General features: G+C 38.0%; 2 protein-coding genes across 2 annotated transcripts in view; both read left to right on the plus strand.

The window, feature by feature from the left end:
* LOC121639814 overlaps nucleotides 1-27,242 on the plus strand; it is an 882,884-nt gene that overhangs the window by 609,380 nt on the left and 246,262 nt on the right. The gene's annotated exons all lie outside the window — the stretch shown is intronic.
* LOC121639809 lies at nucleotides 943-10,685 on the plus strand. Its single transcript, XM_041985347.1, has 4 exons — nucleotides 943-1,036; nucleotides 7,748-7,803; nucleotides 9,463-9,825; nucleotides 10,005-10,685. Exons 2-4 carry the CDS (start codon nucleotides 7,767-7,769, stop codon nucleotides 10,256-10,258), a joined length of 654 nt encoding a protein of 217 aa, XP_041841281.1. The 5' UTR covers nucleotides 943-1,036; nucleotides 7,748-7,766; the 3' UTR covers nucleotides 10,259-10,685.

Raw genomic sequence — 27,242 nt, forward strand, 5'->3', positions numbered from 1 at the left:
CTGCTTCTTAACAACAGTAACAAGATATGAAAAAAGAAAAATGGTGATTCTTATGTCTAACAGCTAATCAGGAGCAGTTTTATGCTCCGTCTCCTCACGTATTACATGGTGATAAACTGACTGGCTTTGATTCATTTTCACATTTAATTATTCATCACATGTTCACAAATGAAGGTAGAAAAATAAAGTTATTTTTATCTTTCATTCCTATATTAATCTACATATTATGTTCAATCATAAGCTGTTGTTATTTTTCTGGAGAATCATTAAAACTTTACTACTTTTCACTGAAAAGAATAAAGCAAAGGAAAGATGCTCCTTTGAATTATTTTTATTTGATTTTTGCAGTTTAATAAGGTGTTAAATAAAAGAGAAACACACAAAAACACAAACAAAATAGAAACAATTAGACAAACAAACTTGAATAAAATCTGGTTCTGTGTTGAGTTTGAAGTGTGAATGTCACAAAGATCAGCTGCTGGACTTTATTCTGCTACGTGTAATATGATCATATGAAAGTTTTCTACATGGTGAAAGTAAAAAGCATGGTTCAACAAGAAGAAGACATCTGTAACACATCTGTAAAACACAATCCCCAACGCCTCTGCAGTCAGTTAAACCTTTACAATCCTCTACTTGCTTTGAACATTAAAACTTGTACAGAAAGAAATTCATCAAGAAATTTAAGAAATTCTTCACAACGTTCAGAATAAAAGTGCTTCATGGAGATATTAAATACAAACTCCTGTGGTTCCAGTTACTTCTCGTGTCTCGGGGTTTTTAAAGCTCCTCTCTGCTGTTTCGTCTCAGCTGCTGAACTGCATTTCCAGGGGGCGGCCTCACTAAAGACTGCGTAATGCGCCGCGGAGGGATACGACTTTGTGAAAACTTTTGACTTAACTCGCCGACACACCCTCTGTATATAAACCCATTGTATTGTGATGGTAAGGTCTTGCGAAACTTTTTAAGAATAGACACCAGATCGACGTTACAAGGTTGCATGTTCTGCTTGGAAAAGAAGTACATATGACTACAGGTAAATTTAAATACCTTTAAACGTGTCTTTAACTTTACTTTTCTCACGTCTTTTGAAGTTTTTTCATACACGAATTAGTGTGGTGTGTGACTAACAAAATAGAAACCGTTTCTAATATCACGCTGGTTTGCAACACAAGAAACATCTGAACGTTCATTTGTGTAGCACAACTAATTAAGAGTTTGTCTTCATGAAAAATGACTATCTTGAATTAATAATTCAAAACCATTTATAGCGTTTTATCTTTAAGACGATCCTATTTGGTCCTCCTGTTCGTTTTACTGTTTCGGAAGTAAACATTTAGGATCTGCTGACTGAATACATGAAAGTGTGTTTTCTCAGCCTTGTGTTTTAACTTAACTGAAATACAAAAGTGTTTCTAAATATTTTCTGAGACCATGAATGTTTTCTAGCTACATTGTCAGGCTTAATACTGTAGCGGTCCAACAGTGATGTTCCTGCTAACGTTACATGTGAATGTTCTATGGGATCGTTTGGGAGGGGTAGCAACGGAGACACCGGGAGGAGGGACTTGTTTTCCTGATGTTTTAATTTTGCTTTGGTTGTTACGACCAACAGTAACTATTACCGGTAACAGCATTGACAGACGGGGTTAAGACAGAAATGTGGTTGGATCAGAAAGTAAAGGGGCGGGTTAGCAAGAGATAGACCAGGAAGAACCGGCTCTTGCTTGCCAGAGAGACTGGGACGAGCCGGTGTTGTGTCAGTTTAGCATACATTGTCAGATCAGCATACGCATAGAGCAAACTGACGACTGCACCTAACCCTAACCCAAACCTTATCCCGCATGCGCATTAACGTAATGTATGCTATTCTGATGTGTATGCTAAACTGACAGAATGGACAGACACAAATGACAGAACTGGCAGAGTGTAAGAGCCGGCTCCACCCCGGGGAGGAACTGGTCTTGTATCGAGGAGTGTTTCCCCGTCAGGATCTGTTACCTCTACCCCCGCCCGCAGCAAAAAGGGTGGAGTCAGTCGCGCTTTCTTCACGCCATGTTGCATTCTAACTCCCACTGGACTGAATACAAGTCAGCAGAAACCCATCAGATATACTTTCCCCACAACAATATGACTTAACAGAGCTCTCTCTTGGCAAAATGTATGCAGCTGCGTTCCTGCAGAAAGAATGTAGCTCAATACAGTCAGAAAAACACACTGTGCATATTTGAAATAGTAAATCAAATGGGTTTAAAAATAATTTTATTTGAATAAACCTGAAGTTTCTATACATAACACAAATAAACAAATTAAATTATTGTTTTCTCAATAATTTGTTTTAACGTTACTGAAGAATAAAAGTGTTTCTAAATATTTCACAGCAGTTTCTGAGACAATTCATGTTTTATAGTTAATTGTCAGTCTTATACATTTCAGAGTAAACCTTGGTTTTATTGTTTTATACCAGTTGTGCTAGTGAGGTTCTGTGATAACAAATCTGGTTGTTTTCCATTTAAGACATAGCCACAGAATGTCAATCCATTTTATTCAGAAAGTATTTAGAGTAGGCTTATATGTAGTGTTGTCAGATATTGAGAAAAAGAATAGACCCACTGGACGAAGAGAAGCGAGCAGGAAGGCGGCCAGACCGATCAAGACACAGACCAGGTTAGATGGTTTTCTAACCAATAAAATCTATTCTCTGAAATTAAATGGATGGAAACTTTGAGGTTCGGGTTGTTTTCGAGACAATCCAGGAAATCTTCCTGGTTCGGAAGTCAAAGCCGATTTAATAAAACAGTGGTTTTCTTCAGTCAGCTCGCACACTCATAACATTGTTTTAATGGTGCATGTACTTTATAAATAACCATAATTTGCTTAATTTTAAAGAAATTTTAAAGGGTTTGTTATAAATAACAGATGTACGCTAATGCATACTTCCGAATAAAATTTATGAGTAATGAATAATTAAACCATGGACTTTAATATGAAAATAAACAGATTCAGTGAATACACACGCACACACACACGCGCGCACACACACAAGGTATTTATGTTAAATCAATATTTAGGCTACTAAAACTCAGCTTACAGAATGACATGTTATTACATGTTTAGTTTAAAACATGCAATAATTCAAATTATTTTATTAAATTGGTCATATTTGTATTATTTATATAATAATAATAATAATACTATTATTAAAAATAATAATAATATTTAAAAAAAATAATAATAATAATAATGGATTAGATTTATATAGCGTTTTTCAAGGCACCCAAAGCGCTTTACATTGTGAATCCATTATTCATCCACTCCTCACTCATACCTGGTGATGGTAAGCTACGTGTGTAGCCACTAGTGATGCGCGGGCCGCCGCCTAACCCGCGGGTCCCGCGGGACCCGCGGTAACCCGCGGTTCGGGTTGGGGCGGGTCAAAGAATTTTCGCTTCACTGCGGGGCGGGTTGGTGTGGTTTACTATTCTGAAATATCTAGTTCTGTCTATTAATTTTATTTTTTGTCAAACTGAAAATAAAGACCTTAATCAGTGTCTACATTTTGTTACTATAATATGTAAGATAAAATATTTATCAGTTATTTAAACACAGGTCACGTTTTGTAACGTAATGTCCACGTAGGTGCGTAGGCTACGCAGGTGCAGAAAGCACCAAGCAGACAAGCAACAAAAGATGGAAGAAGAAGTGTTGAATAACATTCGTTCGGGAGTTTACGTGCTTAAAAAGAAGAAGGGGGGTCAAATGGCTAAATCACAGGTTTGGGACAGGTTCAACGAGGTAATCAGTGCAGACAACAGCAGCAGCATATGTGCTTTATAACACTTAAACGCTTTAAAACACTTTATTTATTTGCCTATTTATGTTTATAGGCTTAACGTTCAAATGAAAATACATTTTGTGTTGCCAGTTTTCAGTGCCAATTTAGGAGACCATATGCACCTTTCTCAGACTAAATAAAAGCATTCGTCAATATCATAACATGTGTTTTAATGAGGCGGGGCGGGGCGGGTCGGGTCGGGTCGGGTCGGGTTAAAAAAATAGAAGCGGAGGTGCGGGGCGGTTTGGTGCGGTCTAATTTTTTTAAAAGAGCGGGACCCACGGGTCGGAAAAAACCCCGACCCGCGCATCACTAGTAGCCACAGCTGCCCTGGGGCAGGCTGACGGAAACGTGGCTGCCAGTCTGCGCCTACGGCCTCTCCGACCATCACCGAACATTCATACACACATTCATACACCAGTGATGCCAACACTGGAGGTAAGGAGGTTTAAGTGTCTTGCCCAAGGACACAACAACAGATGACTGCGGGAGTGGGAATCGAACCGCCGACCTTCCGATCATTGGACGAAATGCTCCTGAGCCACTGCCACCCCTAATATTATATTATTATAACACGATATAATACGTTTATAATACATTATTCTCATTATTCGAATCAGTGTCTGTAATATCTTGGACTTTCAGTTATTTTTTTTAAGTCCTTTGTTTAAATACAACATCAGGATTTCATCACAATATCATCATAAGTATGGGGCGCCAAGTGTAAAAATTAAAAGTTGTAGCTGACACATTTTCATTATTTATCTCACTTTTCTCACATTTAGCACATTTTTACTACATTTTCCTACATTTAACATAACTTTTAACCACATGTATAATGGTCAAATAGAACATCTAAATCTAAATCTAAATGCTATATGTTAAATCTAAATGTTATATGTTATATCTAAATGTTATATGTTATATCTAAATGTTATATGTTAAATCTAAATGTTATATGTTAAATCTAAATGTTTAAATCTAAATCTAAATGGTATATGTTAAATCTAAATGTTTAAATCTAAATCTAAATGGTATATGTTAAATCTAAATGTTTAAATCTAAATCTAAATGTTATATGTTAAATCTAAATGTTTAAATCTAAATCTAAATGCTATATGTTAAATCTAAATGTTATGTTATATCTAAATGTTAAATCTAAATGTTATGTTATATCTAAATGTTAAATCTAAATCTAAATGTTTAAATCTAAATCTAAATGTTATATGTTAAATCTAAATGTTTAAATCTAAATCTAAATGTTATATGTTATATCTAAATGTTAAATCTTATATCTAAATGTTATATGTTATATCTAAATGTTAAATCTTATATTTAAATCTTAAATAATATATCTAAATCTTGAATCTTACATCTAAAAGTTAAATCTTATATCTAAATGTTAAATCTTATATCTAAATCTAAATGTTTAACCTAAATGTTTCGAATATATGCTAATTAACCCCGCCCCTTTTAACCTCAACCAATACGCTAGTAGGGAAACACTCGCTCGCACACACACACACACACACGCACACACACACACACACACACACACACACACACACACACACACACACACACACACACGTCTTTACTGTGAATGTCTTTCTGCATTTACGAGCTGCACTTCAAAGTACACTTCCAACCAACCACTCACACCATTAATGGTATGCATATATTTATTTTTAACTTTCTAAACAACATTTTGCGGACTTTTCAGCTCTTTAGTTGATGTGGAAAAGGAAAAATTTCCAAGAAGACCAGCCTAAGCTAATCTGGTCTGGGTATGACAAAGACTAATGCTTCTGGAGAAAAAGACAAGCATCTTGTTTTTATGTTTTGACTTTGGCTCAAGTAGCCTGATGAAGCCCCATTTCCTTGTCAAGGGATAGAGGGCAGAGGAGCCTATTGAAAAAGAGAAAACAAAGATTTCTGTTAATGGACTGAGTACAGGTAGTGGCTTTTAAATAATACAGACACAAACTTTGGACATTACAACATTTACTCAGTTAAGGATCAGCAAATGCATTCTTGGCTCACTTCACTTTTCTTTGTGACGTGACGGCAGTGATAGCGATAAATTTGCCCTGGACGTTAGCTACAGCTAAGTAGCTAGCCAGTGGCGTCGTCAGCCGATTTTTCTGGGGCTTTAGCCCCGAGTCTTTTGAGTCTAGCCCCGGCAGCAAAGACCGATGCAGTTAAACTTAACTGCCGCGCTCCTCCAGCCGCTCCGCTCCGTTATTTCTCAACAGCCGCAGGTTACACACACGTACACTCACTCACGCTCACATTCAGAGCAACGCTGGGCTGAGCAGGGCTGGACTGTGGGTTGGAGGGTCTGATTAGCCCTGTCACTAACGTCAAATTACGTTACTGGGTGTCAGATTACAGTACGTTGCTTCTATAGCGCCACAAACCCACAGCCGATAACCAGGGGGCTCTGTGTGCGCATGTGCAGAGGAGAGAGCAGCAGTCAGAGCGCGGCAAACCAGCATAGAGCTAGCAAACCAGCATAGTGCTAGCAAACCAGCATCGAGCTAGCAAACCAGCATAGAGCTAGCAAAACGGACAAAAAGTCTAAAATAAAGCAGCTACAACCCCATAGCTTTTTTTTTAGAAGAAAAGTAAAGGGTAAGATATACAGTATTGTCTCCAAAATATGTGTATCTTTTGTTTGACACAAGCAGATCGCCGTCGGGGGTCGCTACACAAGACATTACATTCCCCCAATCCCAAACCGAAAACTTGAGCACTCGCCCTGAGCCCCTGATGACTAAATGACATCACCTGCGTGAGGAGTCGAGGGTGACAGGCCACAAGGGCTCGAAATGCTTTAAATAGGATTGGGACAGCACTTTGAGACCTGCACTGCAAGGAGAGAGACGCCATACACACATATATATATATATATATATATATATATATATATATATATATATATATAAATATGTGGTTAAAAGTTATGTTAAATGTAGGAAAATGTAGTAAAAATGTGCTAAATGTGAGAAAAGTGAGATAAATAATGAAAATGTGTCAGCTACAACTTTTATACTGATTTTTTACACTTGGCGCCCCATACGAGTTACACTGATAAACAGTTAAATTTACCAACTTAAGGTTTCAGTAGACAAATACACAGGATATAACAGAGTGAGAGAGAACTTCAAGAAAACAAAGTACATCTCAGCGATCAAAGTACAAGCTCTTGTAAAACAAAATTGAATGTAAAATAAATAAATAATAATAATAAACAGCCCAATAAACATAGCTTGGCTATAAACCCTTGGAACAGGACTGTTTTGTTGAGCATCTGGTGCATGTTGTTTCTCTGTAAGCTAAGTGTAGGCATGTTGGCAATGTGGTGCAGCCTTAGCTTAAAACAGGGACAGAACTAATGTCAGCAGCATATGGTGGTGACTGTCTATGCCATACTGTGTGTAGTCGATCTGCTGCTTGAGCAAAATCATATCCTCAGACCCGATCCTCTTCCATACAATGTCCAGGACCTCCAGCAGTCTGATGGGCTGTGATTTTCTGGAACAGGATCAGATGCTGGAATGACCGAATGAAGTCAGACTGGAGATTTTCCTTTTTAATGGTAAATGGTCTGTACTTATATAGCGCTTTTATCCGAAGCGCTTTACATATACGTCACATTCACCCATTCACACACACGTTCACACACTGATGGCGGAAGCTGCCATGCAAGGCGCTCAACCACGACCCATCAGGAGCAAGTAGGGGTTCGGTGTCTTGCTCAGGGACACCCCGACATGAGCTCTCCGGGCAACCCTTAGGTTACAGGACGACCACTCTACCCATTGAGCCATGCAGCCCCATCTTCTACCTGGAATGACTGAACTTTGACCTCATGTGTTCATGACTCTTCACCTCTGTCTTCTCTCACAGGGAGAAGTAGATCTGCAGGATGCTGCTGCTCCTCATCCTCATCTCATCTGTCTGTGGTCAGTTTACATCTTCAGAAACCTCTGGATGTACAGGGTGTGCAGAATTATTAGGCAAGTTGTATTTTTGAGGATTAATTTTATTATACAACAACTACTATGTTCGCAATAAACACAAAAGACATAAATATCAAAGCTGAATACTTTTGGAAGTTGGAGTGGGGCTTTTTTTAGTTTTAGTATATTAGGGGGATATCTGTGTGTGCAGGTGACTATTACTGTGCATAATTATTAGGCAACCTAACAAAAACCAAATATATACCCATTTCACTTTATTTTCACCAGGGAAACCAATATAACAACTCAAAATTTACAAATATACATTTCTGGCATTCAAAAACAAAACAAAAACAAATCAGTGACCAATATAACCACCTTTCTTTGCGAGGACACTCAAAAGCCTGCCATCCATAGATTCTGTCAGTGTCTTGATCTGTTCACGATCAACATTGTGTGCAGCAGCAACCACAGCCTCCCAGACACTGTTCAGAGAGGTGTACTGTTTTCCCTCCCTGTAGATCTCACATTTGATGAGGGACCACAGGTTCTCTATGGGGTCAAGATCAGGTGAACAAGGAGGCCATGCCATTATTTTTTCTTCTTTTAGACCTTTTCTGGCCAGCTACGCAGTGGAGTACTTGGATGCGTGTGATGGAGCATTGTCCTGCATGAAAATTATGTTTTTCTTGAACGATGCTGACTTCTTCCTGTACCACTGCTTGAAGAAGGTGTCTTCCAGAAACTGCCAGTAGGACTGGGAGATGAGCTTGACTCCATCCTCAACCCGAAAAGGTCCCACAAGCTCATCTTTGATGATACCAGCCCATACCAGTACCCCACCTCCACCTTGCTGGTTTCTGAGTCGGAGTGGAGCTCTCTGCCCTGTACTGATCCAGCCACGGGCCCATCCATCTGGCCCATCAAGACTCACTCTCATTTCATCAGTCCATAAAACCTTAGAAAAATCAGTCTTATGATATTTCTTGGCCCAGTCTTGACGTTTTATCTTGTGTGTCTTGTTCAGTGGTGGTCGTTTTTCAGCCTTCCTTACCTTGGCCATGTCCCTGAGTATTGCACACCTTGTGCTTCTTGGCACTCCAGTGATGTTGCAGCTCTGAAATATGGCAAAACTGGTGGCCAATGGCATCTTGGCAGCTTCACGCTTGATTTTCCTCAGTTCATGGGCAGTTATTTTGTGCCTTGTTTTTTCAACACGCTTCTTGCGACCCTGTTGACTATTTTGAATGAAACGCTTGATTGGTCGATGATCACGCCTCAAAAGCTTGGCAATTTTAAGAGTGCTGCATCCCTCTGCAAGACATCTCACAATTTTTGACTTTTCAAAGTCCGTCAAATCTCTCTTCTGACCCATTTTGCCAAAGGAATGGAAGTTGCCTAATAATTATGCACACCTGATATAGGGTGTTGATGTCAATAGACCACACCCCTTCTCATATACAGAGATGCACATCACCTGATATGCTTAATTGGTAGTAGGCTTTCAAGCCTGTACCGGTTGGAGTAGAACAACATGCATAAAGAGAATAATGTGATCAAAATACTCATTTGCCTAATAATTCTGCACACACTGTAGTTTAAAGCCTCCGTGTTCCAGTTCTCAGTGTGTCTGCTCCTCTCTTTCTCTCTCTGTCTCCTCAGCAGCAACATTTGTAGTGAATGTGACACAGAGTTCCTATCAGGCAGAGGAGAACCACAACATCACTCTGGAGTGGACCTTCGCAACCAAACCTGACGTCTCCTGGAGGTTCCTGTTTATCATCTGTAACCTGATAACTGATCACAGAATCTTCACCCTGTATCATGTCAGTGAAGGAGTTGAGGTACCAGAGTCTCAGGATGGACAGTTTGTAGGACGAGTCCAGAGGGACAAAGACATCTTCAGAGAAGGACGAATCAGACTTCATGTGTCCAGACTCAGAACTAATGATTCTGGTCTGTATGTGTGTGATGTGAACACAGATCATGGATGGGGCTCTGCCAGCTGTCAGCTCAACGTTACTGGTAAGTTGTCTGAGGAGAAAATAGCAGAATTTCCATGTTTCCTCTTCTTAATGATAATTATCACTGTGTTTCAGGTTGAACTGTAAAACCAGTCTTTATGTAGTCTGACTGCTGAGAACTGGATTATTTACTGGAATATGTGGAATATTTTCAACATAGAAACATGATGTCATTCACAGAAGCTGCAGAAGAGCTCCCACCTCAGAGACCAACCATCAGACCACAACCAGAGAGAGGAGGACACATCTTACTGGTCGTTATGGTGGGATGTGGAGTAGCAGCAGCAGTTCCTCTGGTGATCATTGTTATCACTGGTTTTATTATCAGAAAGAGAAAAAGCAGAGACAAACGAGCTGTTGAGAGTCCCACAGAGACAATCCTAAAACATCCCATTTATCATCAGCCTGAATCAGAGATTCAGTTAAAGACTTGAGTTATAAATTCATCAGAAACAAAGACTCTGTTCCTTCAACATCTGTCTGAAGTACCAGAAAACATTATAAATGACTACAAACTATTTGTTGATGTACATGATAATTTTTTCAGAGAAAAAGAAGTTACATCTAAGCTACTGTAGTTTTGTAAAGACATCCAAATTGTCACTATCTGATTTGTGCATCCACCACAACTTCATCTGATGTGTTTCATTCTGCTGAGTCATGAAAAGCTTCTTCTGACTGAGGATCTCACCTCCCTGAACATCACAGATCCAGATGGTGACACCTGTAATGGAAAGTTAATGTGTAGTTTGAGGGTTTATCCATAAATTACAGGGTGTGCAGAATTATTAGGCAAGTTGTATTTTTGAGGATTAATTTTATTATAGAACAACAACTGTGTTCGCAATGAACACAAAAGACTCATAAATATCAAAGCTGAATATTTTTGGAAGTTGGAGTGGGGATTTTTTAGTTTTAGTATCTTAGGAGGATTATCTGTGTGTGCAGGGGACTATTACTGTACATAATTATTAGGCAACTTAACAAAAACCAAATATATACCCATTTCACTTATTTATTTTCACCAGGGAAACCAATATAACAACTCAAAATTTACAAATATACATTTCTGGCATTCAAAAACAAAACAAAAACAAATCACTGACCAATATAACCACCTTTCTTTGCGAGGACACTCAAAAGCCTGCCATCCATAGATTCTGTCAGTGTCTTGATCTGTTCACGATCAACATTGCGTGCAGCAGCAACCACAGCCTCCCAGACACTGTTCAGAGAGGTGTACTGTTTTCCCTCCCTGTAGATCTCACATTTGATGAGGGACCACAGGTTCTCTATGGGGTTAAGATCAGGTGAACAAGGAGGCCATGCCATTATTTTTTCTTCTTTTAGACCTTTTCTGGCCAGCTACGCAGTGGAGTACTTGGATGCGTGTGATGGAGCATTGTCCTGCATGAAAATCATGTTTTTCTTGAACGATGCTGACTTCTTCCTGTACCACTGCTTGAAGAAGGTGTCTTCCAGAAACTGCCAGTAGGACTGGGAGTTGAGCTTGACTCCATCCTCAACCCGAAAAGGTCCCACAGGCTCATCTTTGATGATACCAGCCCATACCAGTATCCCACCTCCACCTTGCTGGCGTCTGAGTCGGAGTGGAGCTCTCTGCCCTGTACTGATCCAGCCACGGGCCCATCCATCTGGCCCATCAAGACTCACTCTCATTTCATCAGTCCATAAAACCTTAGAAAAATCAGTCTTATGATATTTCTTGGCCCAGTCTTGACGTTTTATCTTGTGTGTCTTGTTCATTGGTGGTCGTTTTTCAGCCTTCCTTACCTTGGCCATGTCCCTGAGTATTGCACACCTTGTGCTTCTTGGCACTCCAGTGATGTTGCAGCTCTGAAATATGGCAAAACTGGTGGCCAATGGCATCTTGGCAGCTTCACGCTTGACTTTCCTCAGTTCATGGGCAGTTATTTTGCGCCTTGTTTTTTCAACACGCTTCTTGCGACCCTGTTGACTATTTTGAATGAAACGCTTGATTGGTCGATGATCACGCCTCAAAAGCTTGGCAATTTTAAGAGTGCTGCATCCCTCTGCAAGACATCTCACTATTTTTGACTTTTCAGAGTCCATCAAATCTCTCTTCTGACCCATTTTGCCAAAGGAATGGAAGTTGCCTAATAATTATGCACACCTGATATAGGGTGTTGATGTCATTAGACCACACCCCTTCTCATTACAGAGGTGCACATCACCTGATATGCTTAATTGGTAGTAGGCTTTCAAGCCTGTACCGGTTGGAGTAAAGCAACATGCATAAAGAGAATAATGTGATCAAAGTACTCATTTGCCTAATAATTCTGCACTCAGTGTATATCTATCAGTTTGTCAGACCTCCAAACAATCCCAGTTGTTCCATTTTACTGTATGAAATATTTTCAGATGAAATATTTTTGTGCCTTACACAATGTTTTTATATGTACATAATGTAAATAAATATTGCATTTTCAGACTCCTGTCTTTTTGGTTTAATAGAACAAAGTCATAAACAGTTTATCAGGAACAACAAATCTGAATCATTAACGAAACATTTTTGGCAAGTGTGTTTGCACACAGAAGAAATTTTATTGCTTCATGAAAATCACTTTACATTCAACATCTGATAAATATAAATATAAAGAAAAACGAGTACAGTGATAAATTCAGGAATAAAACAAATTAACATAATAAATGTACCATTTAAAGAATAATTATAACAAATAATATTCAGACATTGTTACAAACACTTTTTAAACCAGGGGAACAGGGTCAGTAACAAAACAAGCTGGACTCACAATAATGATATAACACAAATATTTATTAATAACAAACCAGGGTTCAAACACAAATACTCATTGAAAATAACAAAAGGTGTCCAATAAAAGGAAATATACCATGTCCAACGAAATACACACAAAAGAAAATGAAAAGATAACACAAGGTGTCCTTATTCAGGTAACAATTAGCTCTATAATTTAACAGATCTTTACAGCAAATATGTACACAAACTAGGGAAAATTATTCTCACAAACCACAAGAGTTATTCACAGCCAGTCTCAATTTAAATCCCAAACTGGTAAACTGTGCGTCCACAGTACACAGCTGCCCCGAATGATTGGACTCTAAGGTCCTCTTCACAGCTCTTACTGAAGGTCCCATCTTCTAGACTTAATCTCTGGTGTTGCTCCAAAGCTGTGGAACAGCTTCCCCTTCACATCAGAGCTGCTCAGTCTGGCTCTGGTTTAAGTCTCTACTTTGTGCTGGTATTTAAACAAAACTGAGCTTGACATTTGCGTGTTTTACTTTTTATTCTAGTTTTATTGATTTTATTCTTTCGTTAATTATATCTTTGTATCAATTTAGTTTTTATTAATTTTATTTTCTTTGGTTTTTATTGTTTTATTTTCAACTGTGGAGTGTTTATTGATCTCTTGTTCAGCACTTTTGGCAACTGCTGTTGCAGAAATTGTGCTAAACAAAACAAAAAAAAAAAAACTTGAACTTGATTGCAGTCCCATTTCTTTTAAAGGCCAGGAGCGCTTCCAATTGGTCCTGAGGAAGGGAGGTAGGGCGGAAAAGACAGCGACCAATCCCAAGGGTGGTAGAAGAGGAGGTAGGTTTCACGCTGACTCTGCAGCCATTCCTCTATATGCAACCTGTTGTAGGTTGTGTGACCAGAGTGGCAGAAAGATGGCAGTAGGCAGAGGTCTTCCAAAAATGACAAGAATTTATTGTCCAAGGTGCAAGTTTCAACAAAATATAAATGGAAAAAGCAAAGAAACATAATGTAACTTAACAGTTAACTTAAACATAACTGAAATCTAATAAACCAAACTTAAACAGCCATGCACCCTGCTGCATCATCATGGCACCCCCAACACAGACTAAAGGCCAGCCTTATATAGGCTTGAGTTCTGTCCACAAAATGGCTTCCCTGGGTTCCTCTCACTTAAGTCTATTCATTCAACCTAAATACAACATACAATTTAAATTACCAAATCCCAGTCAACTTAACTAAACAAACACAATTGGTAATAAATTAATCCTGGTACCACCCACAGAACTAGGTAATAGATAAATCAAACAATTCCTGTAACAAAACATAATCAATCTCCCCCCATACTTAAACCCTTCCAGTGACATCATCAAATCAGGGCAAACCCTATAAATGCAGGAAGTGATGTACTTTTCCCTCCTTTTGCTCCTGGAACACATAGTAAGTATGGTGAGTAACATTCAAATGACATTTAACAAACAAACCTGTTTTACCCAAATAAACAGAACTAAAGATATTAAACAGCGATCTGACTCTTCCTTTAGCAGATGAAACAGTGGCAAATGGTGTGAACTCACCCACTTTGTCACACAACCATTCAGCAGAATTTGAACATACGACTTCAGGCTGAAAGCCTGAGGATGTAACAGACATTAACAGGCCAAACAGATTTCAATGGAAGCTCTATGAGCGTCTATGGAAACAATTATCTGCTGTTCCAGATTTATCCACCAGGTGGCAGCACACCACAATGCTTTAAGAAGGAGCGACATTGATTAAGAAACATCAGCAGAGTTTCTTTAAGAAGTTAAAACTTTTCAGTGTCTTTATCATGTGGATTCATATAATGATAACATGAAGCATCAGGAGACATTAAAGCTCATACAGGAAGTATTCATTCTAACCTTAAATATCAGCATTAGAACTGTGTTTGAGCTTCATCATCACAAACAGGACAGAAAGCTGCTGCTGCTCCACAATACTGCATGAAGAAACATCCACCAGATGGATGTTGAAGGAGCTTTGAAATGATCTGCTGCTGTTTAAACAAGAAGTGGATCAACTTAGAGCAGAGACATCAGTGAGAAACCAGGTGAAGATCCTCAGTGTGAAATAGTCAAAAAGCACCTGTGTACAAAAAAAAAAACACAAGAACACTAGGACAGAAAGATGTCACGGTTTACGGTGGAGGTGAACCAGGGAACCACGCAAGATAGGGATAATCCAGACAACATAAACCACATAGGAGAATCTGAGAAGGAGTGACTGAAAACCAGGGACATATATACACGGAAGGAGTAATGGGGAACAGGTGAAGTGGATGAGCAATCAGACCAGGTGTTCTAACGAGGCAAAAACAGAAACCACAGAGCACACAAGGAAAAAGACTAACAAAAACCAAAACCCCAAACCATGATCTCAAAACAGAAACAAATGACAAAAATCAGAACCACAACCTGAAACTACAACCAACCAACCGTGACAAAAGATGTTTCACTATGAAACACACACTAAGGAAAAAGTGGATAAATGTGTTTTTTGTAAAACATAATTAAACAAAACAACCTGGCCCCAAGTCTTGCTATGATACTTCATATTATTTTATAATATTACATAAAATGTAAAAGCATTACCTTTTCCTACTTTCTTTCCATTTGTGTCACACATACATCGTCTACATAGCTGATATGAAACCTGAGCTCCATAATGATTTACAAGAATTTAATTCTGATAGACAGAGTGGGTTATCAGGAGATACAAAGTCACTTCAGCCACTTTGCATCTGGAAAAGTACCAGAACTGCAAGATTTGTACCTCATAAAGAAATTATAGCTGCTTACTATGTGATCATGTTACGTCAGCGCTGTAGTTAAACAAAGAACTACTTGAAAGTCATCATTTAATTTACATTTTAATGATGCAAATTGTAGTTAACGAAATACACTGATTAAATGTGTATCCAGTTTTTATTAATAAAGCAAAATTATGTTTCTCGGGTATAAGAATCAATAAATTGACATTAACAGCAGCAGGTCTGAACTGAAATATCTCAGATTTGATGATTAAATATTAGATTTTATACAAATAAAGATTTGGCTGTTGATGAGAAAACTCTCCAACTTCAAAACTATTTATCATCCAACTCTGAACCCAAAGAGGTTTTAACTGGATAAAACAAACCATGCTGGTGAGACATGACAGTTTCACTTAGACTGTGTATGATAGTGATTTTAGCGCCATTTGCTACACTTTCACTACACTTACACACTGCTGCACTTCCTGCAGATGACATGGTGTAAATTTAACTGTCACTGACACCTGCTGCTACTTTTTCCTAAGATAGTCCTGAAATATATCACCGATCTTTATGCTGACTAAGCAGCATTAATGATTCTCATGATAAATTCAAGCATCATCGTCATCTTCTGTTGTTAAAAAGGAGAAATTAATCTAGTGTGTGTTTATTGTTCAGTCATTACAGATGTTGCAGCTTAAAACATAACATTTAACAAAAGCTGTTTTTTTTGTTTGTTTTGTGGTCTTTATAAGTCAACATACAAAAACAGGATAAAGTTTAATGACTTGATAGATTATCAACATGTGCATCCAAATATATTGCATATTATATTAAGTCAAACTAAGCTGTTCTGTGTTAACCTTTAACTTTTAAAATTTTGTTATTACGTTGTTAACTCAACTATTTGTTAAAAAGCATTGACTATTGTTATTATTCTCCAAAAGAAAAAAAAAAGTAAAAAGAGACATTTTTATGTTGCTTTGTGTTGTGTTTTGATCTTGTGGTTACTTGCAGGAAGTTGACAGAAAACAGAAGGTTTCATGCTGCTTACAGAAATCCATTTAACTGCGTCAGTCACTTAAACATAACAGAAAGGTGAGTTGTACTACATTTTTATACACAGTGGTCCTTAGACGTAGACAGTGTGCATATAATCACGTCTGAATGTTTTATTTATTTATTTATTTTTGGCACAAATGGAACCTCCTAAAATGGTTACAGTAATTTTCCGTTTATCACAACATACTGTAGGAAATGTAAAGTTAATTGATTGCCTTGATTTAAACAGACTGAAACTATGGAATAAATATATTGATAGTTAATAGAATTTAATGAAAAAAGAGCATCAAAAGAGAAATTTAATGAACGCATAAACCAGAAAGTGGAACCTGCTTAAAATCCCAGATAATTATATAAATATGATTTGATCAGTTAAGAATTTAAAGTGCAGTTCATGAGGCTGTAACTACGGAAACGCGCAGCTGTTACCCAATAAAAAAAGGGATCTTGTCACGTTATAACCTGATAGTTTGTTGAAAGAACGTGAATCAAAGCAGCCTGAACTGCACGTAGATGTCGTTGCGGCCTAGAAATGTTGGACATTCTAGAAATATTTTATGGAATATTTTCGTCAAGTAGAATATATATGACCTATATTTATCACACTGAGCTGCTCTGAGTTCCTTTGTGTTTATAATTCAGGTCTCCTGTTGTGTTTCTGTGTTCTGAGGGATTCTGAACATATATTGATGCTGAGCGGTTGCAGCAGCCTCCTTTAATGTCTCCAGTTCACTTTTCTCTATAAACTCTTCAGGATGACAAAGACTCCAAAGTCTCTGATCCCAGTTTCTATCAGGTGTCATCAGTAGAGAAGTTTCCTTCCTGATGATCAGCAGTCTGTCTGAGTCAGGAAGGAAAATTGGTTCTGTTTATCCGTTTTTCCGATTTTGATTGTAAATGAAAAAACAGAAAAACGACGATACTTCCGTTTTTCCGATTTTGGTTTAAAACGAAAAAACGAATTGCCTGAACGTACACGGACCAATTTTCCTTTCCTATTACCAGAATTCAAAGACGAAAAACAAGAACAACCTAATTTAAAATCCGCCCTGTTTTTGGATTTTGGTAATTCCTTTTTTTTTGTTTTTCCTTCTGAATTGAAAGATGAAGACATGTTAACAGGCTGCCCGGAAGTTAGAATCATTCTTTCAAATTAAAAGCCTAGATTAACGCGTAGCATCGTGCAAGCACATACTGCGTTAACTCATACAAAACAATATTAATATGTTCGTTCGGGCAGACAGCGACCCCGAGATAATAATAATAGATAGAAATTAAAGCCTAGTGGGTAACAAGTAACCAGTGTAGCAGTTGGCCTCTAGATGGCTGCAGCGGCCGGAAGAGATTCACAGAGCTGGGTAGCAATCAGGAGGGACTGATTGAAGGCAGGTGGGACTGAAGGGTGTGACTACTTAAATCCAGCGGGCAAGCTCTACTATGAGCATTGATTCCCTGGCCCGCTGGTGAGATGGACTTTTTGGTTGTGTTTTATTGTACTGTTTTATGACTTTTAATTGTGGGTCTGCCATGCTGTGACAAGAAGCTTAATGTTTTATGTGTTTTGTTTTCAGGGACAGCACTGGCTGCCGTTTGTTTTAGTTGATTTTACATGGTTTGGTTTATCCCTCTTTATTTCATTTTACCATAATTCATTTAAGTGGTTTTAGCTTTTTAACACTCTGTCCCCTTTTGTCTTCTAGTGCTGCGGCTGGAGCGTCCTTCTCTCACTGGTGTCGTCTGGGACTGGGAGTTCACATAGACCAGGCATGTCAAACTGGTCCAGCAAAGGGCCGTGTGGCTGCAGGTTTTTGTTCCAGCCAGCCAAGAGCACACAGTTTGACCAATCAGCTGTCTGAAGACTGAGATCAGTTGATTGAATCAGTCAAATCTGGTGTGCTGCTGCTTGGTTGGAACAAAAACCTGCAGCCACACGGCCCTTTGCTGGACCAGTTTGACATATGTGACATAGACGGTGATGTGGTCTGTGGTGCACGCAGTTTATAGCATGGTGTTTTTGTTTGGTAGTAATTGGATTTATGTTTTGTTTGTAGTATAACCCCAGTCCCGCCGCGGTGAGTGTCTGGGTTCTCGGCCGGAGCTCGACTGTCTATCACCTTGTCTTTCTTTGCTGTGTTTTGAGGTTTTAGTCATGTTTAATAAACTGGCATGTGTCTGACCCACACTGACCGTTGTGGCCTCATTATTGGAGCCCCTACGTGCTACACCCATTTCTGCACACCCACCCCGAGGTTACACCAGGATTATGATTGTTCACAGTGATCACAGTGCTGTGAACTGTTCATAGCTATTATTCCTTGCTGGCTAAGTTACGTTGAACGTCTGCAATTTATTTGTGCCAAGCCGTCATATAACATGGTGAACAACTTAATCTTCCAAAGCAGAAAATCACCATTTTCATTCTGATTTTTTCCAGTGGGTGGGTCATTTTGTGCAGTTTTCTCAATAGTAAATGGAGTCTAGAAAAGTTGTTTCATCAGTACATCGCAGGAAAACTTCTAATATTCTATTTCCTTACACAGCTGCTGTTACTGAATCACCACAAAGTGGCAGAGTACATGAGGGAAATGGACTGGACTTTTTGGCAGGCTACACATACTGAAGACTTTATTCCATGTGGGAATGCCAAAGATTGAACGATATACCATCCACTCCGATGTACAAAGAAGGCTGTTGCCACAGTTTCCACAACAGTGCCTGAAATGGAGCCTGAGTGAAATTAGGGTGTAATCAAGACCTGTTTCTATGTTTATATCACCATAGAATAAGCGTGGAGCTGTCACCCAAATAAAAAAAATCGGACCTTATCACGTTATAACGTGATATGTTTATTGTACAAACGTGAAACCTATCACGTTAAAACGTGATAAGTTTATTATAAGAACATAGCCTGTAATACTGTATGCAGATGTTGTTACGACCTATATTGGAGCAAAATACATTTTATGGAAAATATACTCATCAAGCAGAAACATTTCAGTTCTTTTTGACAATGATTAATTGTTCTACTCTGGTTTATTGTTGTACAGAAATGTGGGACAGTTATGAGAAACACGTAGGTCACTTGCCTGCGCACAGTGAGACGGTGCGTGCCTGTGTGTCTGAACTGCCACAGAGCAGGCATCCCCAACTGGGGACCACTTGAGCCAGTGTCCTGCAGGTTTTCAGTATGTCCATACTGCAGCACACCTGACTCAAATAATGGGTCGTTAAGAGGCTGGTGCAGACCTGGTTTATTATTGTACACAAGACCGTTATAAGCAACACGGTGCGTCGCCTACCTGCACGCAGTGAGACGGTGCGTGCATGTGTCTGAGTGGCAATAGAGTGTGTGCGCTGCTTTCAGTTAATAACATGTTGTCTCCTGACAATAAAAATGAAAATTGTAAAGGCTATACCCAGTCTCACTCTAAATCGTGTAATACCTACGTTTGGCCACAGGGCAAAACATAGCCATTTCACAAAAAGGGCTCTGAAATTGTAGCATGGTTACGTTTAATTTTCTTAGTCATTTCTATGGGCATACTTTGGGTCACGTGACTGCCGAGTTTCTACCCGGCGTGAACTAAAAACATGGCGGACATCCCTTCTATTTTTGTTGGAAAATGCTATATTGTAAGATCGATTGTGGCTTTAGCCTCGTTTTGATAGCTTTTCTAGCGACAAATGAACACTTTTTTTTCATAGTATCCATTCGGTTTATTTACACAATTAGTAGTTTCTTCGTTTCGATGTACAATCCTTCAACGAAATTGTAGGAATACTACGTTTCGGATTGTTGCTACAGTGGTTGCTACGGACGCTATTAACAACAAACCAGAAGAAAGTTAATGGTGCGTCACGGACTGAGTTCCTCTTCAAACTGGTTACATTTAACCACAAATCTGCTTAAGCTACTATCCATTAAATAATTACTTGTTTGATTTGAAAAAGATAGCTATTAAAAAAATTAAACAAATCAAAGTATTTAGCCACAATACAAACTATAGAATTTTAGAATCTTTGTATTATATTTACACACTATTAATACATAGTTTGTCATTTGATTTATTGAGCCAAATCTTTTAAGACAGGTTTCATTAGACCACAAACTACGATCCCATACAACAAATTCATTTATGCCTAATTTGTCTTTATATATTATACTGGTAGGTCTATGTAATTCATTTTCCTGAATTTTAACTGTTTATATTTTTATTCATATGTTTGTATTAATACTGCTACAATTTTCTTTTCCTTCTGGGGTAGATCAATCATTCAATTAATCTTCCTATTTGTTAGTATGAATGCATGTATTGCAGTACAACAACATCTGGATCACACCTTTTAAAATGTTTTTATTTTATTACAAAAGATTATGCAATATGGACAAAACAAGACCCACCATCAACACCAACAATAATAATAATAGATAATAAATTAACAAAATATTATAAAAAAGGAAAAGGACAGCAGCCCACAGAATACTGAAGGTAGCTGTTTTAGTTCTCTGTATTCTCCTTTGCCACCCACTGTGGAGGCCACGTCTTCCCACTGCAATAAATGTAAAGAAGATTCAATGACAACATGACAGTAAAAGACACTGAGCCGCAGTGGGCTTCAGTTTGTAGCTCATATTCACTTTGTTAACATGCTCACAGTTACATGACTTATTTGCTCACAGTCTTATGGTGATAATTTCACTGAGGTTCTTATATATACTCAAGCTATAAATGCAATTTAAAATAAGTTTCTACAAATAAATAGCACAGAAGCATTTAACAATAAATACCTTACAACTTCCATTACATGAATAATAAAAGTTTCAATTTAAAGACTATTTTTTTTTATAAAATTTAAAGAAGGGAAATCATACATACCACATGGAATATTTTTCCCACTCCACCAGCTCTATTTGTTTCCCCTGAAAAGTATTTTAAAATGTTTACTGCTATAAGCAATCACACTGTCAGAGGACTTTAGAGCTGTGGTGCATTAAAATCCACTAAATACATTCAGACTAAAGGTATATGCATTACATATTACATTTTTACTTTAAATAATGACAAAGGAGAACCTTCTGGATTTTTGTCTTTAAAACTTGCTTCACCGGGTAATACTCGTCCTTTCCCCCGACGATATGGCTGCAATCTGAAAGAGCAAAAAGTGTACACTTACATTTTTTAAAACATTTGTTATAGAACTGCCAGGGGTGCACAGAAAGAAAATTATACTTTTGGTCTTCCAAAAAAATACAATAAACTGCAGTTGATTAAAAATGCAGAAATGCTGGTGCCAACATAGAGTAGAAGACTAGAAAAGCACACATTACATAAATTAAAATTCTTTACATTGGCTGCCTGTGATTACCTAATTGATTTTACAATTATTGTAATAAATTTTAAGGCACAGCACAGCCTTGCATTGGGCTGTCTCTCAGAGATGCATTTAGTTTACATTTTTGTTGTACTTCATTTAGCCATTATGCTCTCAAACAGTGGACACGTGTGCATGGGATCTGAGAATATCTATACTTTTAAATCAAAAATAAACAAATTAATCCGTCAATATTTTGTATGTAGGGTTTTTTTTAAATCAACTTTTTATAATGTGTAATAATAACTCAATATTTTATTTAACAGTTTTTTTCATCACTGTCTTGGGTGGTCTTTGTTTTAAATTTGTGATGCTTGGAATTATTTTTATTTCAAGTCTTACTGTTGTTATATAATTTATTTTTAACTATTTGGGTTTCTTTTTCTACGCCCATCTTTGTTATTACCTTGTGTTGTCACTATTTTATGTTCTATTCTACTATTCTATTCTACAGTCATTTAGCAGACCCTTTTATCCAAAGCAACTTACATTTGAGTAAGTGAGTAAGAACAACACAAGCATGAATTCAAACAAGATGGGACGTCATAATTAAGTGATAGTGATGTATCTTGATCAGATGTGGAAAAATTGTCTTTCAGGCAAAAACGTCTCTGGACGCTGACTTGAATAATAAAAAGAAGTTTATTACAAAAGTTCAGACATCAAAACAGATTTCTGCAGCAAAATCTGGAGGTCCCAAAACCAGAACGAAGACCTAAAGACTTGATGTGTCATTCTGTCTTATATAGGGTTTAAACAAAGAAAATTCATCAGTCCTGTGTCCTCCAATCATAGAGTTTGCCTATAGGATGCTCATTTGCATGGAATGCATGTTCTTGTGTCAATCCAGTCTGTGGGACAGAGAACCCCATATGGTAAAGTCTTAAGTGTGTACCATACAAATGCTATGCTTAGATACCTCAATAGTCAGACTGCTTTGAGTCCAGTTGGACCCAGGTGCTGTCATGTAGGGCTAGAGGCAGTGCATATATATATATATATATATATATTTTTTTTTGTCATTTTAAGTCATTTTGTTAAAATACAAGATCACGATTTCATCACACAATATCAACTTGGTCATAGGTGCACACAGCTTCTTCAGTACTTGGTTGAGCCAAAGAGCTGGACAAATCTTTCTAACTCATTCTGTTGAGTAGAAGAGTTAAGCTAAGTGTGGAAATGCTCCTTAAACAACTGAGTCTTTAGCTTGCTTTTAAAAGTGGATAAGGACTCTGCGGATCGGACGGAGTTTGGTAGATCGTTCCACCACCGGGAAACAACAGAGGAGAAGAGTCTAGCTACTGATTTTGCGCCACGTTGTAGTGGGAGCACTAGGCGTCTTTCACTGGCAGAGCGTAGCTGTCGAGAGGAAGTGTAGCTCTGGATTAAGGAGTGGACGTAGACCGGAGCCGTTTGGGTTATTGTTTTGTAAGCCAGAAGCAGAGCTTTGAATCTGATGCGCTGCAACTGGAAGCCAGTGGAGAGCAATTAGCAGCGGAGTGACATGAGCTCTTATGGGCTGGTTGAAGACCAGACATGCTGCTGCATTCTGGATCATCTGCAGAGGTTTAACTGAGCATGCAGGCAGGCCAGCCAGTAAGGAGTTGTAGTAGTCAATGCTTGAAATGACCAGAGCCTGGACCAGGAGCCTGGACCAGGAGTTCTCATTTTTATATCACTGCACACTGAACTACATTTAATCTCTATGAAAGGTAATTAAAAATAAAGCTGAATTGATTGATTAATTGATTTGTCATATCAAAGATATATAGAAGAACCATGAAATATGTGTACTGTCCTATTGGAAATGAAGGAATGTAAATAAAGGATGACCAAATAACCTCCAGGTATGTCTTCCTTGTTCTTTTTTGCCTTCTTCTTTGGAGGTACATCTGTTGAGAATAATAAAAACTGTCTGTAAAAAGCTGTTATTTTAAAATTACTATTGCTGTTATTAAAAAAAACTGATGTCAGATAATCTAATAGGTGATCATTTCATTGAAGCTGATGGTATGTCCAGTGTGATATCAAATCAAAACTATGTCATTGCAACTTGTACAGTAACAGAATCTTTTAACACAATGTTATAATAACATAAGTTGGCATACTGGTGGAGTGCTGGATGGCTGAGGAGGTGGAGGGCTGGATGGCTGAGGAGGTGGAGTGCTGGATGGCTGGGGAGGTGGAGTGCTGGATGGCTGAGGAGGTGGAGTGCTGGATGGCTGAGGAGGTGGAGGGCTGGATGGCTGAGGAGGTGGAGGGCTGGATGGCTGAGGGGGTGGAGTGCTGCTGGTGCGTCCAACCTCAATGGCACAAAAAGACAAAATGATGAGTGTGGGGCTGTTCTGCATGCTAGAACTGTTAGTTGAGATATTTAAATAGATTTGCTTACTGTAAACAGATGAAAATGTCTTCTAATTAAAATGTATTTCATTTAGAGTTGAATTGTAAAATTATTAATGCATTGTCATATCATCAAGCTTTCGTGAGTTGTTGATGATTATTAAGAACAGACTGATCTATATATTGAAATGATAAATGACTGCAGATAGACAAGCTTACCAGTGATCAACACCTCATATAATGCCTTCATTCGGTCCAGGCACTTTGCAGCCTGATCTGTCAAATGCCATTTGGGGTGTACGACATGCTTATGCCAAGTGGCTTTTTGCCTGGTTTGGCAACAAACACCACAGCTTTGTGTCCCAGAGTCTGCAATTTCTCCAGCTAAGAAACATGAATTAATTGTCACAAAATCAGCCATAGCTTTGTGAAATACACTTACAGATGTACAACACATACCAACACAGATGCCTCATCCATAACATGTGAGGTGGTTTTGTTTTTTCTTTGGTTTCCCAACCAGCCCTCTTTCTTTGCCTCAAATCTTTGAAGCTTTTTTGCCAGCCTTTGCTTCCTTGGCTGCACTGTCTGGCAAGACTTGCAGGTCTTGGTGGCCACAGCAATCACTGCTTTGCAGCTGATGCAGTTTGTTGTGGTGGAGCCTCGTGGCATCTTGAACAGGGAATAAAAAAATATGATTTTTATCAGTGACACAGAAAAAAAACCACTTGATATTATCAGTGATCATGTTGTTCTTTCTTGTCTCACGGTCAGCCAGGCTGACACTCTGAGGATTGACCTGGAGACCTTGGCAATTTGCCTGAGTCTTCAGTAAAAAAAAAAAAAAAAAGTAAAGTCAAATGAAATAGTTGACATGCTAAATCTATCTTGGGTGTTGACATTTGGGCACTGCAGAAATTCAGCAAATTGTATAGTTGTAACGTATACAATAAATACATCACTGCAGGACTGAATGCTTGTGTGAGAAAAACAGACCATGTACATGCATAATCTGCTTAGCTTAGTCATTTTATATTTGGTTTCAATTAGCATGTTATGAATCAATGCTTTATGAAATGTACCTGCTGTTCAACATGCTTAACATGTAAGTGACAATAGATGCAAATGAACTATTTATTAACTATGGTTCAGCTACATTTCATTGTGCATTGCCCCCACTGAATTAATAATTAAAGCAAAATAAAACATTCTTCACTCTTCTATGTAAAGAACCACAAATTTGTTCCACCTTTACATATATATTGATATGGAAATTCCTTATAATTATTGAATTAATTAATTAAATAATCAATCAGCCACAAATCCAATTGATCAACATATTTAGTTACGTTGGCTGTCTTTTATAGTTGAACTCTATTCTGAGAATACTTGTAAAAACAAAGTCATATTATCTAATGTTATTGTTAGTTAATTTGATAATTAGAAATAACTTAAGATGTCTGGGAAATTTGTCAGGTCCAGTTTGCAACCCACAACTAGCTGTAATGTAAGCAACCATGTACAGTTTACATCAGTGACTAAGCTGGAGTAGATTTATTATTTACTATAAGTATTGTCACCTTTAATTATTATGGTTAACCTACTACTAAGATACTATCAGATTCCCGGTATTTACAGTAAGAAAAACAGAAACAACAGTTGTAGGAGAACGAATGATGGCAAACACAGTAGCAATCACTGTTGGGTTACTTTAAAGTATTTAGTTATAGTTACTTGTTACTTCTTCAAAAAGTAACTACATTAGTAACAGAGTTACATATCATTCTAAAATAACTACTTACTCTGAAAAGTAATTTCCCTTCATGTTCTTTTCTTGTATTGTCTTTTTTATGTCTGAGGAGGGAAAACTTATGTTTGATATTCCAGTTTAAACTCTTCGTTTGTTTTCTCTAGATTAACGTGCTAATAGCCTCTCCTGGTCATATGTGTGGCTGTGTGCACAACACGTCTTTTAGGCTGCACATACTTACGTACCGCGTGGGCCATGACACTTTACTCTTTATTAGTCAATCATCATGACTTTGTCTATGTGGTTGCTTCTTCACCGGGAAAACAACTTCTGGCGCAAACATATGATGCTGCTTTATTATTAGCTATTAGCTTGCATGCGGTCACAGCAGAACACGGACCAGATATGACCCAGTTTTAATCGTATAAACTGGGTTATATAAACTATATATATATATATATATATTGTTGCAAATATTTTATAAGCATTTTGATTCATTTACTCATTATTCATTTACTCATTTAAGCATTCTTATTCATTTATTCATTTACATTTTATCCTTAGATTTTAGTAACATGCATTAGGCTCTGCTTTTAATTAATAGAACTGCAGCTTAATTGTCATCATTGCTTTGCAGGTTACAGATAGTGTATTCACATAAACTCATAGGGTTATGAGTTCAATACTGAGAAAAGAGCTAAGAACTAGCGGCCTTGACAATGTTCTGGATGGCCAGTAGGGAGTAAATCGTAAATATTGTTGCATCTCTTTGCTTATCTATTCACTCCTAGCAGAACGGAATTTCCCAGTAACTCAGAAATCATTAAAGAATAGCCTTTGTGTGAATATTGTGAGAAAAAGTACAAGGGAGTCAGTAGAAAGGCAGAAAAAGATAGTGAAGCAGAGCATAGTGTCTTTTTCCTTTCAGCTCTGACGCACCTCAGACGAAGGACCTGGAGGAATCAAATTCCCGGAAGAAGGAAGGACCACCTTGCAAAATACGCATTCACATGAATGCGCACTACATGCACGCACATAGCCACAATGCATTGTATCAGTATAAATGAGGAGGATAATTTAGGTAGGCGGGTCTTTTGGCTGAACCGAAGGGTCCCGACACTTTGTGTATTAGTGATCAGAAGCTAAGCTAACAGGCCTCCTTCTCGAGAAGATATGTATTGTTTTCTTATTACTGGCTTAACAAAGAATTGTCAATTCTACTCAAACTCTGGTGTTTTTGCCTTCTTTTAAAAATGTGGATTTTTGAACACTCTTCCTTCTGATGATTGATTTACAGGTGGTGAACAAATCTTTTAA

The sequence above is a fragment of the Melanotaenia boesemani genome, chromosome 5 (assembly GCF_017639745.1).
Source record: "Melanotaenia boesemani isolate fMelBoe1 chromosome 5, fMelBoe1.pri, whole genome shotgun sequence".
NCBI classification, from domain to species: domain Eukaryota; kingdom Metazoa; phylum Chordata; class Actinopteri; order Atheriniformes; family Melanotaeniidae; genus Melanotaenia; species Melanotaenia boesemani.